The sequence below is a fragment of the Nelumbo lutea genome, chromosome 2, assembly GCF_056320005.1.
Source record: "Nelumbo lutea isolate HS-2025 chromosome 2, American lotus-T2T, whole genome shotgun sequence".
In the NCBI taxonomy this organism is placed as follows: Eukaryota; Viridiplantae; Streptophyta; class Magnoliopsida; order Proteales; family Nelumbonaceae; genus Nelumbo; species Nelumbo lutea.
The window spans coordinates 42587458-42605987 of record NC_142685.1 but is presented as its reverse complement, the minus strand read 5'-3'; the positions used below and the strand labels follow the sequence as shown (position 1 = coordinate 42605987).

Below are 18530 nucleotides of genomic sequence, written 5' to 3'. Positions count from 1 at the left end.
TTCCCATTTCATTTCTCACAAACAAATAAAACCAAACTAAACCTAAAGAAAAAATAAATAAGAAATTACATTCAAAATATTTGCACTCCCTACATTTAACACCGGTTCAAATTTTACATTGTAAACAAGTAAAACTTTATCCTAAAGGTTCAATTTGGAAAGAATATAAATATAAATATACAGTAAAAATATAAGACTTTGCATTCTACATATTTTTATTTGTATTCCTTCCAAACTAAGCCTAAACTTTAAACCTGTAATATTTTCTTTTGTTATTTGAATGCAACACAGCACAAGCAGTGAGTAATATATCGTCACATGGTCCAGAGAATTAGGGTTTCTATTGGAGTAATAAATTTGCCACCTGTATGCATACTTTTCTGCTGCAAGTAAACATGTAGGCATTTGATCCTTCAATAACGAGACCAGCGTGCAAACGCTAACTATACGCGGAATGGGATGATATAATGAGCTTTTTCCTTAGAGAGGAGGTTGCATTTTGCGCGGAGCGCATTTTATCTTCTCCACGACGCCAACGGCTGCTAGCGTGCGCAGGTTAGCGAACAGCGCTCCCACAAACCCCCAAAGAAAGAAAAGTGGTGCGCTTCCAGTTCCAGCCTGGGTTCGACGGAGAACGGATCAAGGTGTCCCCTATTTGGTAAATCTCTCTCTCTCTCTCTCTCTCTCTCTCTCTCTCTCTCTCTCCTCAAAATCTTCAACGGCCGATCACTGCTGACGTCCTAGAGACGCTTCCCTCGTTCCACTTTCTCCCTTTGTTTTTGGTGCTTTTTTTTCTTCCTTCTCTATCTCTAATTTCCCCTTGTTATTTTCCCTTTATATTTTGATTTTCAGTTTGTGTTACTTATTTTCTTACACGCAGAGACAAATTATATTGTAGGCTTTTCTCCGCATCTGTTATTCGATGGCCGCTCCACCTGCTAGGGCCCGAGCCGATTACGATTACCTGATAAAGCTTCTCCTGATCGGCGACAGCGGTAAGCGTTCTGTTCTCTGAATTTGTCTTACTCTTTGATTTCTTTGAAACTGATTTTCTTCCAATTTGTCCAGATCTTGATATAGATCCGAAATTCAAATATCTTCTGGTATTGATGGCGAGAGGTCTATATCCCTGTTTTAAATTCATACTAGTATGCTTATTCGGATGGGGGAAGGGGGGGGGGGGGGTTAAGATTAGCGATGTTCGGTTTGGTCGACCGTCTTTGGCTTTTACAGATCTTATGTTTTGGTTGGGGATTCGGACCCTAGTTTCGCAGTATATTACGTCTTCTGGTTTTGATCACACGATCTACTCTGCGTCTGGCTAATTCATATATGGAGAGGCGTTGGTTCAATAGTCAACACCATTCTCCATCGGGGATACATCTTTTGGCCTGTTTACTGGGTTTATTCGAACTCTCATTTCTTCCTTCTAGACAGATATGGACACATGACAAACTCTGATTTAATTGGTTGTGTATACTTAGTCTCATTAGAGATGCGGTCTTTCTAGTCCTAGTTTACTTCCTACGGTTCTTCATTAAGTATTCAAATACCTTAAGGAATCACCATGGCTGTAAAATTTAATCCTGGACCAGTTTGTAAGAGCTATAAGAGATAAGACGATCTCTTCCTTTAAGTATTGCAATACTTCTTTATTTTGCTGGCTACTAAAAAAGATTTCTTCCTTCAAGTATTGACGCTATCCATTCCCTTCATTGTTGGACGTCCTTTTCTCTGTGCTTCCGAACTGATTTCTACTTTTATCTTTTAATGAAGAAAATCTAATCTCAACAACACCTTTATATAATTCCAATTCTGGCTCTTGGGTTACTTTCCTGTATTTTTGTTGCTTTCAAGTGCCTGATGATGGGTGATCAAAGCAATGTTTTTTAGTATGACCTCTTGATTTCCTCCTTTTTTCTCTGTAGTTTCTGACTTGATTCATTTCACCCTCCTTGCCTAACAAGGGTGTATTTAACAAAACAATAAGTTCTCATGATATTTGTGTTTTATGCTAAGGTATGTTGTCTAGATCATATTTTTGACATGGTTATCAGCCATTATGATTTCTCCCGCTGTATCATTCCTATCTTGTGTTCAAGAGTGATGCTGCCAGATGAGAGAACAACTTCAAATTTATTTAATATCTTTATTCAACACGAACCTTTCCTTTGAAGCCTCTATCAGTTTTTTTTGGGGAAATGGTAACATTTCATATTTCATCGCAAGGCAGCCATGGAGTTCAGATCCCTCAGAGTCCATCTAAACAAGCAACTTAAGGAAGGTTAAATGTCCTGGGTCTCATTCAGAAAGTGAGAAAATCCCAAAGGGCCCAAAAACTTAGTGGAAGCCCAGCCAATAGCATTCCTAGAATCACCTTCTATAACAACAGGCCTGGCTGAAATAGACTTAGCAATCCTCAGGCCAACCAGCAAGGCTCTGACTTAAGCTTCAGAGGCATCTACAGGTCCACTAAAGGCCCAGACCACCCTGCCCCCAGAAGTGAGGATTAGGCTACCAATGCCAGCTGCCCCTAGAAGACATTGGCCTGATTTCTGCTGTCATCAATCCTCAAAATAAAATCAGTAGCTGGCCTAGGATTGGGGGAAGGATTGAAGCTAGGGTCAGCTGGAGATAAAGACAAGATATCAATGAGATTCCTATTCAAGTCTCCATAGGAAGCATGCACTGCACTAGCTTACCATATCTTGATAGGTCTTCAAGATACCAACTTCTAGAAAAGCCTAGAGTTGTATTTGGAAGACCCAACTTAAATAAAGGGTGCCTAAAAAAAGGGCCCAAATGAGTCTAGAAACAGAGCAGTGTGGGAATAGGTTGTCTGCTGTTTACTGCTCAACATTGAATAGAGGACAAGTGGTGGAATTGACAAGTATGCTTCTTCTCCTCAGCTTATCTTGTGAGATGCTTAACCCAAGTCTGCTGTCTGGACCAAGAATGTCACTTTTGAAGGTACCTTTCGTGCCCAAACTACTTTGTAAGGGAAAGAATAGCCTTCCGATTCTGGTCTGATATGCTGCATCATAGGTTTTACTAAAAATGAATGCTTACTATCCCACTTCTAGATTCCCTAGATTCCTTTAGTGACAATAGGCTGGTACTGCTGGAGCTGCAGCATTAGATTCTCCATCCCATCAATTTCCCAATCGAAAAGGAGTGTGAGGGTTTAGGGAGTGCAACAAAAAGGAGAGCAGCTAAGGAACTTCTAAGAAAGGAAAAGCCTCGTATTCTTTTGATTTAGGAGTCCAAAATTCAAGAGATGGATAAGAAGCTTTTGGGGTGAAAGAGAAACCAATTGGAGCTTTACTTTGTCAGTTGTCTTGGGATGCTTTAGGGGGAATAGCATGGAAGGAAGATGTAGTTCATTGTATTGAAGAGTTGATGGGGAACTTTACTATGCCGATTAAATTGAAAAATGGTCAAGATGGGTTTGATTGGGTTTTAACAAATGTTTATGGACCTAATTCTTGTAGGGAAAGAAACTTGATTCAGGAAGAGTTAGTAGATGTAAGGGGTCTATGGGAGGGACCTTGGTGGGTGTGTTGGAGGTGACTTCAATGTATTAAGATTTGCAGAAGAAATGAATAATGCAAGACAGAGAATAACAAAATTCAATGCTTTTATTGATTCATTTGATTTGAGAGATATTCCCCTAGGACAATCAAGGTTCACTTGGTCTAGTCTTCAAGCAAATCCTATTTGTTCCAACCTGGACAGATTCTTGTTTTTTGTTGATTGGGAAGAGCATTGGAATGGATTGTTAGGGGAAATTTGCCCAGAGTCACATGACTCACATCTAATCACTGGCCGATCTATGTTTTTAGCAAGAAGTTGTTGGTGGTCCTATTCCTTTCAGATTTGAAAGTGTGTAGCTTACACTCCCTGGCTTTAAATAAAAAGTGAAGGAGTGGTGGAGTGAACAACAACAATGTCCCAAATGGGAGGGGTAGAAATTTATGAAATTACAAAAGTTGAAGGCATAAATAAAAGAGTGGAACAAGTTGCATTTTGGAAGATTGGAGGAGAAGAAGGCTAATCTGATCTTGCAAATTGAGGAGATTGATGGAAAGTAATTAGAAGGTTTTCTGGGAGAGGAAGACATAGGTTTAAGGTTGAATTTGAAAAAGGAACTTGAGAATACTTTGCTAAGGGAGGAAATAAGTTGGAAACGGAAGTTGAAGGAGAAATGGATTAAGGAGGGAGATGGTAGTACTAGGTACTTCCATGCAATCGCCAATCGTAGAAGAAGGAAAAACCTTATCTCTTGCTTAAAAATTGATGGCATGGAAATCACAGATCAAGCAGAGATAGCTAAGGCCTTTGTGGACACTTTTAAATCAATTTATTTGAAGCCACTTAATGAATGATGGCGCCAGTTGAAGGGTTGAATTGGGAATCAATTGAAGCTTCACAAACCCAACTTTTGGAAGAAAGGTTTGAGGAAGAGGAAACCAAGAAAACAATTTTTGCTATGGATAGATCTAAGACATCGGGTCCAAATGGATTTACAATGGCCTTTTATCAATATTGTTGGGAGGTCATCAAGTTGGGTTTGTTTACACTTAGTGTTTAAATAGTTTCACATGGGGTATAATTAATCTAGGAGTGAACTCCAACTTTATTACCCTGGTGCCTAAAAAGTCTAATGCTAGATATTCGAAGGATTTCAGAATTATTAGCTTGGTTACTAGCATTTATAAAATAATTGTTAAGGTGTTGTCTCTTAGGATTAAGAAAATTCTTCCCAACATTATCTCTCATTCCCAAGGTGCCTTGATTCAGGATAGACAGATTGTGGATCAAATTCTTATTGCAAAAGAATGTGTTAAGGCTCAAAAAAGATCTAAGAAAAACGAAGTGGCAATTAAGTTGGCCTTGAAGAAAGCTTATGCTCTTGTAGATTGGGAGTTCTTAATTGACATCACTAGAAATTGTGGATTTGGAGAATTGCGGTGTAAGTGGATCAAAGGTTGTTTGCAAAACAAGGGACTGCTAAGGGGAATATGTTTTTGGCTGTGTTGTAATACAATGTTTGTGGTTAAAACTCCCCCTACTTGGGATTGATAGTTGTATTTTGAAAATTCACTAATGAAGTTATTGTTTCCAATAAAAAAAGGTTGCTTGCAAACAAGCCACTTTTTAGTGATTGTTAATGGATTGGTGGTTGATTTTTTCGAGACGTATAGAGGTCTAAGACAAGAAGACCCCCTTTCCCCCTTTCCTCTTCACTTTGGTGGCAAAGGTTTTGAGTAGATTGATCTCTAGGGCTAGTTAATTGCAATTTCTTAATGGTTGGGTGGTGGGGAGAGATAGAGTGGTGGTCATCCATCTTCAGTTTGCAGATGACATTTTGTTTCCTTTTTTTTGGTGATGGGGTTGAAAATCTGAAATTGGTGGTGAGTCTCTTTGAAAGAATGTCTAATTTAAAAGTTAATTGAGGCAAGAGTGTGATGGTTGGTATAAATGTTGAAGAAGAGGAGTTAAACTCATTGGCTAAGAGTTTTGGGTGTGAGAGAGGGGAGTGACCTTTAAAATATTTAGGATTACCTTTAGGAGAGTTGAGAAAAGATTAGATGGATGGAAAAAGGAACTATATTTCTTTAGGGGGGAGAATCACTTTGATAGAACCCACTTTGGCTATCTCCCTGTTTATTTCATGTCTATTTTTAGGATGCCTCAAACGGTTGTGAAGATAGTAGAGAAATTAATGTGGGACTTTTTATTTTTTATTTTTGAGAAGAGGTAAAGTATGAATTCACTAAAACCAAAAAAGGACCCATGTACAACCAGTGATTTACAATGGGGAGTATAGAAAAAAAAGGATCATTTGGTTAGATGGGAGAAGGTAGTCAAAAGGAAAGAAGAGTGTGGGTTGGTATAGGAAACATTAGCAATATAAACCTTGCTCTTTTAATTAGTGGTTGTGGTACTTCACTTTAGAGAATGAAAGGTTGTGGCACAAAGTGGTTTCAAGTGTTCATGGGCTGTCAAGGAATGGATGGGATGCTATTATTTTGCAAAGGGATAGCCAAGCAACACTGTGGAAAGTAGTGCATGGTATCCTCAATTTCTTGAGTATATTAGGTATGATCTAGCTTCTGGTAATAGGATTAGATTATGGGAAGATGTGTGGGTCGGGGAGCTTCCCTTGAAAAATGTGTTCCCTTCATTGTATGTTCTCTCAAGCCTTAAAGAGAAAGCTGTGTTTGATTTCACTGGGTCTCCCTCCTCTTTTGGTGTGGGATGGAGTTTGGGGTTAGTGGGAAACCATAGAGAGTCTGAAATCTCCTTAGAGTCTTGCTTGTTGAACATATTGGATAACCTGGTATTTGATGTTTTTATGGGTGATATATGGATGTGGTCCCTTAGTCTGTTAGGTTTATTTATTTGTAAATATACCTTGTGATTGCCTCTTCGTCCTTTTTCTCTCCTTCGAAAGAAGTATGGAGTGCCCCCATCCTCCCAAAAGTTAGTGCTTTCTATTGGGAAGTGTATCATAGATGCATCAACACGTGCGATCTGTTGCAAAAGAAAAGACCAAATTAGTCTTTATCTCCCAATTGGTGCATTTTCTGTAAGTTGAATGGTGAAATTGCTTACCACCTCTTAATCTCCTGTCCCTTTGTTTGTTGTATTTGGGAATGGTCTTGCTCTTTAGCCTGTTTTTTCTTAGAGGAACAAAGAAAAGAGGTAGAATATTGTGGAAGTGTGCAAGGGCAGCATAGTGTGGATAGTTTGGGAGGAGAGGAACTTAAGAAATTTTGAGGATAAGGAAAGAAATAAGGGGAATTTGTTGAGACTGTTACGGTAAGAGTAGCACAATAGGTGAAGACTTTGAAACTGTTTTCAGAATCGGATATTTCAGTGAAAGACTGTTTTAGAAATTGGGGGTTGATGGGTCTTTCCTCCTCTAGGAAACAAAAACTCCTTGAGGTTGGTCTCCCCCAAATGATGGGTGGATGAAACTTAATTTTTATGGAAGCAGTGTGGGCAATCTAGGTCCATCTAGAATTGGAGATGTGATACAAGATGGAGGTGGGAATAGTTGTGGTCTGTTTTCGGGACCAATTGATCAGGGTGATTCAGTAAGAGCGGAATTCATGGCTGCTATTATTGGCATGCAAAAAGTGAAGGAAATGGGAATCGCAAGGCTGATTGTAGAAGGAGACTCAAAGATAATCATTGGTTGGTTGAAAAGTGGATAAGGGGTTTTATGGCAATTTAGGTGGCGTTTGGCAGCGCTGAATTGAGCTCTGAATGCCAATTTTTTTGCTTTTTGGTGCTTCAAGGTCGTTCTGTAGCACCTCTGAACTGATCATCTGAACATCGAAAGATGCTCCAAACTCTTCAGACCTTGAGCTAGCTCCGAGCGCATTTGGAGGTAGCAGACAAAAATGGTTTTCCATCCATGCCCTTAATTTCCATCTGATCCTTCTTTCTCTCTCTTCTTCTCTCTTAAACCAGTGACTGGCAACCAAAGTTGCAAATTTAGACTAAAGAAAATGGGCTTCAATTAGAGATGACTGGCAGCCAGCGACTAACAATCAAAATCATAGACTAGACTGAAGACAATGAGCTTCCACCATAGACGACTGGCGACCAGGGACTGCAACCAAAATCACAAATTAGACTAAAGATGATGGTCTTTCATTGCAGATGACCAGCGATTCTGAAAGTGATCAAGCAAGATAAGGAGAGAGCAACGGGTTCTTTGTTTGAACTAGAGAAAATCCCCTTTGCACAAGCTGTACGGGACTTTGACCTTTTTTAATCATCTCTGTTTTGAAGCTTCTCCTTTTTTGCTTCCACATCCTTAATAGCTCTTCAGTTTCTTCTGTTTTGTTTCTCTGTCTAAAATTTGGTTCCCAAGTTGAGGAATTGGAATTAAGGTTGCTGTGCAACTTGTTTGCATTGGTCAGTCCATCATTCCTCACTCTCCTTCCTCTTGTCAAATGCTCGCCTCTGCACTGGTTTCTCGTTGAAAAGATGTAGCAAAAATGACTGAACTATTGTCTACTGAAATTTTCCTCGAGGCGACCAGTTGTCTCTATTCTGAACGTCATCGATAAGGTTCTTGAGGTCAAGTTCTTGCGAATACACAAAAACCAGAGGCCAAATGTTAAAGAGAGCTGCCAACGCCAATTCAGATGTATCATTTTCTGACGAAGAAATCGCTTAGCACATTCAGGAATTAGCGCTTAAGTTCCTTTCAAATGAAGAAAACGAAATTACAAATGAAGAAATCGCCTAGCACATTCAGGAATTAGAATCAGATGAAGCTGACAATTCCAGAGATGAAGAAAGAGGAAGCAACAACAGTTGCTTCAATGAAGATTTATCCACAGCTCTGTCTGGCACCTTCTGCTCTCTCAAGAGCCTCTCACAATTTTCAAATTTCACTTGTGTAGAATCTTACAGACGGTGGCTCTCTAACAACCTACTCTGTTTCAACCTCTCTGTCACCAACCTTAGCATTGTAAGCACCTTTTTTGGTACTTGATGAGTGATCAAATCTGTTGTCTTGGCTGAGGACAATCTTAGCATCAAAGTCTAGCGACCAAATGCGTCATCTTGTGGTTGGAGTCAACTTTAGCGTCAATGTCTAAGCACCTCTGTTTCAAGTGTTGAGAGGTTGAAGACAACCTCTTATTTAATTAATATCATTTTATAATATTTTATAAAATACTATAATATTTATTCAATTAATATTTTTATATTAATATTAATTTATAATATTAATATTTGAGGACAAATATTAATTTATAATCTTTTCTTTAATATTATAATATTTCAAGGATTTTCTTGTATTGCTATTTAAGTAATAATGTGATGGTAACTTTGCAAAATGTACTTTTTTCAGATATTAGAACATTCAGATTACTGAACAACTATACCATATTCAGATACCTGTAAAAGCAGAAAAACAAATTTTACATGGAATATTTTCAGAGTTTTTTTAACTTTTCAGATTTCTGACTTCATATTTACTGAACGCCACCTTAGAAATGAGTTCAGGCAGTTCAAGATGTTGTCAAGACCGATGCACATTCATGTAGATAGATTAGAAGGTGTGCTAATGGTTTGGCAGATGGATTGGCTAAGCAAAGAGTACATAGATATCATTTGTATTGGGTTCAATGTTAATAGGGTTGTGGAATGCTTGTTCTAAAGGGTTTTTAGTTCTAACAACCTCTTGTTGGCAGATGGATTAGCTAAGCAAAGAGTACGTAGATATCATTTGTATTGGGTTCAATGCTAATGGGGTTGTGGAATGTTGGTTCTAAAGGGTTTTAGTTCTAACAGCCTCTTGTTGTAATCCCTTTATTAAGCCTTGATAAAATTCTATGTTGCTAATAAAAAAAAAACCCCAATCAAAAGGGTTCATCTTGAAAACAGGAGCCCCAACTTCAATAGGGCCTTCAGCAGAGAACATTTCTGCAACTGTGGTGTCTTTATTAATAGGAGAGTTAAAGAGGCTGGGGTATGTTCATCTAAGGATCTGTTACCACACCAAATATCCAACCAACCTGAGTGCCATCACTCAATTTGTTGACAATGCCTTTCAAGGAAATGAGCATGGATCTTACTTGGTTGTCAATTGTTAATATGGAAATCTCTCTAGATTTACTTGGTTGTTGGGTATCAATGCAAAATCTTGTCTGTTTTAGATTTTTGTAATTGGGTGAGACCATAGTTGATTTTGTTGCGGATTGTTGGAATGCCATACTATAGGTATTTTAAGTTGAGGATTGCAAGCTTTATACAAGTCCTGTGAATATGGAGGTTATTGATTTTGTGTCTATTATATGTGGCTTTTTTGATTGTTGTCTACTATATGTGGCTTGCCCTATTATTTGGAAAACTTATGGGTGTTGCTTTTGATCTGAAAAACTTATGGGAAACTTAGGGGTGTTTCTTTTGCCCACCTATTTCTTATTGTTCTTGCCTTTGCTGGCTAGTGTAGTGAAGAAATTGCTAGGTCTGTCAATGGGTTGAGTCCATCTGACAGAACTGAACTGACTGAATCGATCATGTTAATTCTGGTTCTGTGGTTTTGCCCCAGTTAATAATTGGGTTAGGACTGGTTCTTTCTGTCTCATGCCGACTCAGACCTGAAGCAATTTCATAGTTTTTTTGAGAAAAGGTAAAGCAATTATATAGTTAATAATATATGAAGGCCTTCTGGTTTTCTTGTAATTTTTATTGTATTCTATGTCCAAACTCCAAAATGGTAAACTTTATAGATTGTATATAAGATAATTTTTAAGGTTATATTGTTAAAATAAAGTTTTAAATTGTTATTATCATTGGAAATTATAGGTGTCATGTATAATTGGGTCTAGTCGGGTCAGACTCTATTGTCCCGATTAATAAATGGGACGGTTCTGGGTCTGTCATATGGAGCTGATTAATAATAAACTTGGGACTGATTTATCAAAATGAAAAAAAAAAATCAGTTTGGGACTGGTACAGCCTGTCCCAAACCAGACCCTACCCATTGACAGCTCTAGATATTGGAAAAATAAAAATGAAGGGCCTTCTACAAAGGGGGTGAAGAGCTTAAATTACATTTGGTAGATTGGAAGAAAATCTGTAGTCCAAAGAACACATGAGGTTTGCGTGTGAAATGATTGGAGACATTGAACATAGATGATAGCCCTTTTGAGCAAATGATTTTGGCATTTTAATGAGTAGCGGGATACCTTATGGAGGCAAGTTATTGCTTCCAAATATGACATAATGAATTTGGATTGGGGCCAAATTGGGTCACATTGTCTTGTTTGTTTGTGGTATCGAAGGGGATTGAGAAGTCTTATGGCGATTTCATGAAAGGCATTAGCTACAAAATTACTAATGGTCTCTCTATAAAAAGGAACCTGTTTTGAGGTTTCTTTCTCCCCCTATTCTCCCATTGTCTTAATTGGGATTTTGGGTTCCGTAGAGGGTTGAGGGATGAGGAATTGGTTTCTGCCTCTGAGCTCTTACTTTTACTTAATTCTATTTGTTTGGACCCTCTTAAACTAGATAGAAGAATTTGGTCTTTGACCTCGAGTGGCTCGTTCTCTTGTTCTTCCTTCTTTAAGTCCCTATGCTTTACTCCTTCCCCTTTGTTGTTCCCAATTAAAGAAGTCTGGTCAAGGCCAATTCCACCTAAAATTGATGGTTTTTGTTGGGAAGTGTAATATGGTAAAATTAATACTGTGGACAATGTACAAAAAAAGGGACCTTATTTATGCTTGTCTCCCAATTGGTGCATTTTATGTAAAGTGCAGAATGAGGACTTTTATCAACTATTCATTTCTTGCTTTTTTACAATAAATATTTGGAATTTGGTTGTTATGCTATTTGATTATAGGTGGAACCTGCCTCCTGAAGTAAATCTACTTTTTGATCCGTATTTTTTTGGTTGGCAAACAAAGAGGGAAAGTAATGTGGTAATGTATTAGGGCAGCCCTCTTATGGACCACTTGGGAGGAAAGAAATGCCAGAATTTTCTAGGAGAAGGAGAGAAGCCATCATTGAAATAAATGATTGTATACCTACCAGGGCAATCCTTTGGCTAAAAATTACAGATCTCTTTGGCGATTACTCTGGAGATGACCTTCGAAGGAGTTGGGCAGCAGTGGCCTTCACATCATCCAAGAAAAATAGAACACAAGCAAGTTGGTTACCCCCTTCGGAAGGAGTTGTAAAGTTGAACTTTGATGGGAGCAGTCAAGGCAATCTTGGACCATCGGGTATAGGAGGGATCTTGAGGAATAAGGACGCAACATTCTGTCCTTATTCTTAGGTCCAGTGGGTTATGGAGACTCTACAAGGGCCGAGATATTAGCTGTGGTACAAGGACTACAGATTTCCAACCAACTTGGAGTGACTAATTTGATAGTTGAAGGAGACTCTAAGCTGATGGTGGGATGGATGTTGGACCCAGAAACTGTTGTTTGGGGATATAGGGACATCATAAAAAAAGTCAAATGGCTTACGAGAACCATGTCAGTTAGCTTTCAGTGGGTTAGTAGATCGGCAAATGCTTTGGCAGATTCTTTAGCTAAACAAGGGGCTTCAAGGGATTCTCTGTTTTTGGCTATTTGGAACCACCTTTAAGGGGAGGAAACACCTCACTCCTCCTCTTAGGGTGCTTCATGCTTGTACTGCTTCTATCTCTATTTAACAAAATACCACTCGTTCATAAAAAAAAAATAAGTTGGGTGATGATTGGCCACTTGTGGAGGCTTCTATTCATTGCAGCTCATAATAGGGAAGCACTTGTAAATGGATGTTATAACGAATAAAAAAGTGGTCATATGGAACCCTCACCTCATAAGAAATCTCAATGACTGGGAAGCAGGGTTCATGGCAGAACTACTGCAAAAAATTCAGAGTGATACCATGTGTGGCTCAATAAGATAGGAGGGTGTGAAGTGGGATCATTTAGGTTCTCTGGAAAGTAATGTCTGTGTTATGCTCTGTGGAGGCTGAAACTGTAATTCGTCTTTTCCTATGTTATCACTTTACCAGACTTGTATGGGCTTGAGTCTTTAGGCTCTTTTGGGTGGTAAGAGTGCTTTCTTTCATTGTTGGCGTCTAAAAGGCTTAAGCAATAGAAGAATAGCAAGCTGGAAAAAAAAGACGACAACTTTTGCTATCCTTTGGTGCATTTAGGCTGAATAAAATGCGAACATCTTCGAGACTTTAGGCTCTTTTGAGTGGAAAAAATGCTTTCTTTCATTGTGCTCATCTAAAAGACTTAAAGGAATAGAGGAAAAGCAATGTGGAATATGATGTCTTTTGCTAACCGATCAGAAAAAAAAGACGATAACTTTTGCTATCCTTTGGTGCATTTGGGCTGAACAAAATGCATACATCTTTGAGAACAAATTCATCATGGATAAGGGGACACCTTGTCTTCATGGATGTATTTGTCATTTAGAGGAGTCCCACAGCTTGTATTTTGATCTGAACATTTTATTTCTGATACACTGGCGCATAATCCTTGGTGTACATGGGTTCTGAGGTAATCGCATGTTCTTATATTAAATACAATGCTTTCCATTCAATAAAAAACAGAAATCCTTTTGCATCCATAATTCATAGATTTGCATTTATCTGGTCTTTTTTTTTTTCCCTTTCATTTCACATGTGATATACTTTGTCTCATAGGGGATGGTGTGTCAAGGGAAAAAATTGAAGGGATAGAGTTCAACTTGTTTGAATCTTGTAGTTCTGAGGAAAATCTCTTATACTGATATTTTCTATCTTTTTTTAATTAATTTAATGTAGGATGGGTATTATATCGATCATCCCATTGAGGGGGATGGTTCATTGAACTCAGGGATTGAAGGTTGCTTCTTCTGCTTGCTTGTCCAGCTGGGGATTTGATTTAGGTCCCAGAATTTAAGATGTGCCTAAAACTCGCATCTGTAGATAGGCTTGATTTCTCAGCAAAACACAAGTAACAAAGCCCCATATTTTGTTTCTTCCACCTTAACAGCAGAGCTAGGTGCAGTGGTGCAGATACAGATCTAGATGTGAAATTTTCCCAATCCTTGATTGAGAAAAACTAATATTATTACTTGATGAATACCCATCACTCCTAATAAATTTGAGGTAGGCAACATGAAGCACCTAACAGCTGACAAAAAACAAAATCAGATACTGGGACCTTAAATTACAATTGTTGCCCCTGGACCTGGAGTATCCTGTTTCACTTCTCTCCTGTTCACTCCCGTCCATGTTAGACTATCCACCAAGCTATTAGCAGACATGGTGTCTAGCAGCTGAATGAGCAAATCAGATTGACTGCCAATACCGTAACTCGTAATTGGTGTTGTAGACAGGTCCTTGAGCCTTTGATTTAAAACCAACTAATCACCACCTGGCAATCAAATTCCACTAACATATCTATTCACTCCTTTTCTGCTTTAAGTCTCAGTCCATTCAACATAGCTAAAAGTTCAGTTCTTAGTTTCCGGTCTCTTCTGTTCCTGGTGATTCCAATCCAATTCATAACCCCTTGATTGAACTAAAGGGCTGTGTTTATAGCATGATTTGATGGGGGTGGGAGTGGGGTTCTTTTAGATGGCCTGAGAGGTAATCTTGCTTCTCTTAGGCATAAGGTTTTATATCTTTTATGTTTTTTCAGGTCTTTATTCTGATGTCAAGGCTTTTGCTTATGATTAGGTGTATGATGGACAAGCTATGGAAATCTTGTCATTAATTCTGGCTGCTTGGTTTTTCTCATTTTCTCCTATTAAGCAGAATATCTGTGTTGTTTAGGAATTCTGAAGCAGTTCGCATCTCGTGTTTCAAAAGTCTTAGCTCTCACTCTAAACAAGCAGTTCATAACTTGTTTAGAAAATTCATTGTTTATGTAACAAGCTCAAGAGACGTTTTTTTTAATGTTTTTCTGAGCTCTTAGTCTAAAAGGCTTAAGAGTCTTAGGGGTTGATTTATAATTAATGGCTGAATTGACTATCTGAATAACATAGTGCTTTGCATTATTGTCATTTATTTTGTATACTTATGAGGGGTCCTGGAGGTCTTTCTTACTAGTTATAATTTCTGTGTAATGTAAAATATCATTTCTTTGGTTTCAATTAATTCTTACATAGTTACATATGGACCTTCAGTACTTATGGTTTCCTTGTATTATTCCTTTACAGGTGTGGGTAAGAGTTGCCTTCTATTGCGTTTCTCAGATGGGTCTTTCACCACCAGTTTCATTACTACCATAGGGTATGTGCTCTCTAACCTTTATTTTGTTGGTATTGGGCTGTTAAATAAACTATAAGAGTCCTTTTCAGAAATTAACTTCTGATTCCAAGATCATGGTTTCTTCTGCAGTATCGATTTTAAAATAAGAACCATTGAACTTGATGGTAAACGAATCAAGCTGCAAATCTGGGATACAGCTGGTCAAGAGCGGTTCCGAACAATTACTACAGGTAGATATATATGTGAATGAAACTTGGTCCCTTTGTTTTTGTTTTTTATTTTTATTTTTTGGGGGAGGGGTCCTAACCTCATCTTCACGAAATAATCCCAAGTTTGATATCAGTCCATCGAGATATTTGGTCTAAGATACGTTTTCCATTTGGCTCATGGCCTTATTCCATGCTTAATTCTTATTCAATATACTTGGTGTTTGTGAGAGAGAGTGATTTTGGGAGACCAGCTGCTAATGTCCTTGTACTGATTTACTTCCCAGTAATTTAGTTCTCATTGTCTCCTTGGATATTTTGCAGCTTACTACCGTGGTGCCATGGGTATTTTGCTGGTTTATGATGTTACCGATGAGTCGTCATTCAACAGTAACTGCCTCTTCTTTCTTATCTTTTGAAGCTGGAATAGATAGATCTATTATTTTACAAGCAATAGGATTTTGAAATTTCCATCCGCCTAAAGGAAGAATCAGCCATCTACTTCATTGGCTCTCTTGAGTTGAATATTCTTCCCTTACCTTTTTTTGCACAAATAGTACTTGGAGGATGTTGCTTTGCTATTAAAGGTGGAATTTAGCTAATTTTCATTTTCTTCTCATGTTTTCACTAAATCTGGTTCATCGTCATGTTCAAAGATATCAGGAACTGGATCCGCAACATTGAACAACATGCTTCTGATAATGTCAATAAAATACTGGTGGGAAACAAGGCTGACATGGATGAAAGCAAAAGGGTAACATTCTGCTAAATTTGTCCATCCCATAGAAATTTTTGTCTTCTAGTATTTTGTGGGGTGACGGGGGTCTATGATACCTGTACATGGATGCAGTATTGTGCTAGATGCTTCAACTTTAGTGCATATTTCTTATCCAACACCTTGTGCAGCCTTGTTCTTGCCTTGTCCAGGTATCATAGGGTGGGACCATAAGCTCTTGCTTGCTGTGCAAGTTCCTGCTTTTGAGTAGAGCTGTTGAGTTCCTGTCTAAAACACGAGGACAGGCTGTTATTGCTGTTATTTTCCCCTTTCTTTCAGTTATTTAAAAATAATAACAATTTATAATCAGCTTTCTTTCATCATCATCATCATGATCTTTCAATAATGAGTTGAATTAAAAGAAAAGAAACCATTGATTTTCTTTTTCTTAGGCTGTTCCTACCTCTAAGGGCCAAGCACTTGCTGATGAGTATGGCATCAAGTTCTTTGAAACTGTAAGTAGAACTTGGTTACTGATATTTGATTCTCTACGCCAGAATAGATGGTCTTTTCTCTGTAAATCCTAAAATATACTTTATGTTCTGTAGAGTGCAAAAACGAATTTAAATGTGGAGCAGGTTTTCTTTTCCATAGCAAGGGATATCAAGCAGAGGCTTGCAGAGTCTGACTCCAGGGCTGAGGTATAAGATTTATAAGATAAATTTGTATAATTTTATCTGCCTTTCTCCCCTTGAAATCCTCCGGGCAAAAACTGGTGTAGAGGGCATTCAATTGCGCCATGCTTCACAGATCAACCATTCGGTGATCAGTGTCCTTGAAATTGATGCTTTTCTTTGGGTTTATGAACTCCTATTGGTCTAGTTTTCATTGTAAACCTTTTTGACTTCTACGTGACATTTCTTTTGTTTTGAATGGATGCAGCCCCAGACAATAAGGATTAATCAACAGGATCAGGCTGCTGGGTCTGGCCAAACTGCCCAAAAATCAACTTGCTGCGGTTCTTAAAATGATGTGATGGCAAGCGAGGAGGGTGAGAGGGGGGGCTGGTCCAGGCGGTGAAAATATTGTTGAAAAATCTAATTGTTTTACATATGGAGGATGTTTGTATTTTTCTCCTTATCATTCTTTCACCTACTACTTGTTTTTAGTGTGCGAAAGGTAGTTTTTCACTTATTGGAGGAATTGATTAATGACAGACGGTCATTTTTTCCTTCTTTTCTTTTTGGTCTGGGATAGAAGAACCCTGATATTGTTCCTGTCCTTAATGTAGAAAGATGAATAGATGCAGCTTTCAATTTCCTTGTTTAATCGTTCCTTTTGCCCTTTATTTTGTGGCCGGTGGCCCAACTTTCACTTGTCTTCTTTGGTTTGACAAATTTGAAATTGTACTTTCATTATATTGGAGCAGAGCTGCAGAAGTGGTTGTTTTGAACTTTGTTAGCAGGTAAGTATTAATTTTATATAGGTATGAGCGTATTTATACGAATATTATTCAATAAAGATTAAATGGGTATTTGGAACAAATGTTTGGATCGGATTTAAATTGTGACAAATAGATACCATTTGCACTCCAATATACAGTACAGAACTCAATGACAAACCTTCATGCCGTGTTGGTTTGAAAGTAAAAGAAAGGAAACAAACATCTTAATTGACTTAATTTCCGTTAACCTTACTTTTCTTTCAGATCAAACACAGCCTCAACTATGATTTAATATGCCGATATTATTTTAAACTATTGTTTTTGGCTTGTGCTGACATGTGGCGTAGGCGGAATGGCTCATCCCAGATGTATTATTGGCTATGGGGGTGCAAATTGGGTCCATGCAAAATTCTTCATCCATGCCCAAGTTGCATTCCCTAATTTTCTATGTTCCATTTTTTCTTCTACTATATACTACATTGGGTTTTCATTAATTTTTTGCTTTGATCTTGTAGTATATTAATTACGTCTTGAAGCAATTTAAAATAAATATTCTACTAATATTTTGATATATTCATCTGATGACCTATAATTGCACTATTTTCTAACAGTTGATGTGTATTCCTATATAATTCATACTTCAAATGCAAAAATCTAATCATGTAATTTTTATATATCTATACCTATAGCCCTTTGACCTTTATTTAGATTTTTTGTTACTCAAGTATATTCTCTTCTTATATATGCATTCTTACTCTAACCATTTCTGGCAACGAATAATATCACCTTCGTTATTTTATTTAAGCATTTACTTTTTTTTTGTCAATCATCTTCTTCTCCTGTTGTTTACAAGCAACATCACCTTGATTGTGATTGTTTAGAGTAGAAATTTAAATTTTTAACGGAAGCACCAAATGGCATTGGATATTGATAAATGATAACAAACCCTTCTATGCCAAAATAAGATTTTTTCTTTTTCTTTTTTCTTTTTTTTTTTTAATCATGTAGTTTTCATTCAAAGAAATCTCTGGAAGGAAAGTATGGGAATTTTTTTTGAACCTTGACAGTTTCATAAGGGCATATGGGTAATTCCTGCCCTTAGCGATTGAGGAACACTTAATATGGGTGCACGTTCTAGATGCATTTACTCTTAAGCCAACGACATTGGGGTTATGGTCGGCCAATGCCTCTCCAGGTCCCCCTACATGACTGCGATATACGGAATGGTTATACATCTTGCATTGCTCCCCACCTGGGCGACTCCTATTATAAAAGAGACATTGCAACTAGAGATAGACATGCATACTTAAATTATCACTTACACTCTTGTGGTGATTTTTATTCTCTTTGAACCCTCGGCTAACTTGTCTTTTCATTCTTAGCAGCATGCGAGACCCACAACCCTCAGGCCTAAAAAATTACTCTTCTGCCC

The 18530-nt window shown here is 37.8% G+C and overlaps 1 protein-coding gene across 3 annotated transcripts; it reads left to right on the top strand.

Moving 5' to 3' along the window:
* Positions 1 to 310: 310 nt before the first annotated feature.
* LOC148870173 (ras-related protein RABE1c-like) lies at positions 311 to 16983 on the top strand. 3 transcript variants are annotated; one of them, XM_088971273.1, is made up of 9 exons: positions 311 to 658; positions 899 to 995; positions 14682 to 14754; positions 14863 to 14963; positions 15264 to 15329; positions 15596 to 15693; positions 16107 to 16169; positions 16263 to 16355; positions 16597 to 16983. In XM_088971273.1, exons 2-9 carry the CDS (start codon positions 923 to 925, stop codon positions 16678 to 16680), a joined length of 651 nt encoding a protein of 216 aa, XP_088827399.1. In that variant the 5' UTR covers positions 311 to 658; positions 899 to 922; the 3' UTR covers positions 16681 to 16983. The 3 variants fall into 3 exon arrangements, with proteins under 3 accessions (XP_088827399.1, XP_088827401.1, XP_088827400.1); XM_088971275.1 differs by having other exon boundaries at positions 383 to 658; positions 881 to 995; XM_088971274.1 differs by having other exon boundaries at positions 637 to 782.
* Positions 16984 to 18530: the final 1547 nt, after the last annotated feature.

What these genes read in the sequence shown, in the direction of transcription:
- LOC148870173 (XM_088971273.1), top strand. Translation starts at nt 923, where the DNA reads ATGGCCGCTCCACCTGCTAGGGCCCGAGCCGATTACGATTACCTGATA. An exon ending in AGTTTCATTACTACCATAGG is followed by an intron (nt 14,755 to 14,862) that starts GTATGTGCTCTC and finishes TTTCTTCTGCAG; the next exon opens with TATCGATTTTAAAATAAGAA. An exon ending in AGTCTGACTCCAGGGCTGAG is followed by an intron (nt 16,356 to 16,596) that starts GTATAAGATTTA and finishes GAATGGATGCAG; the next exon opens with CCCCAGACAATAAGGATTAA.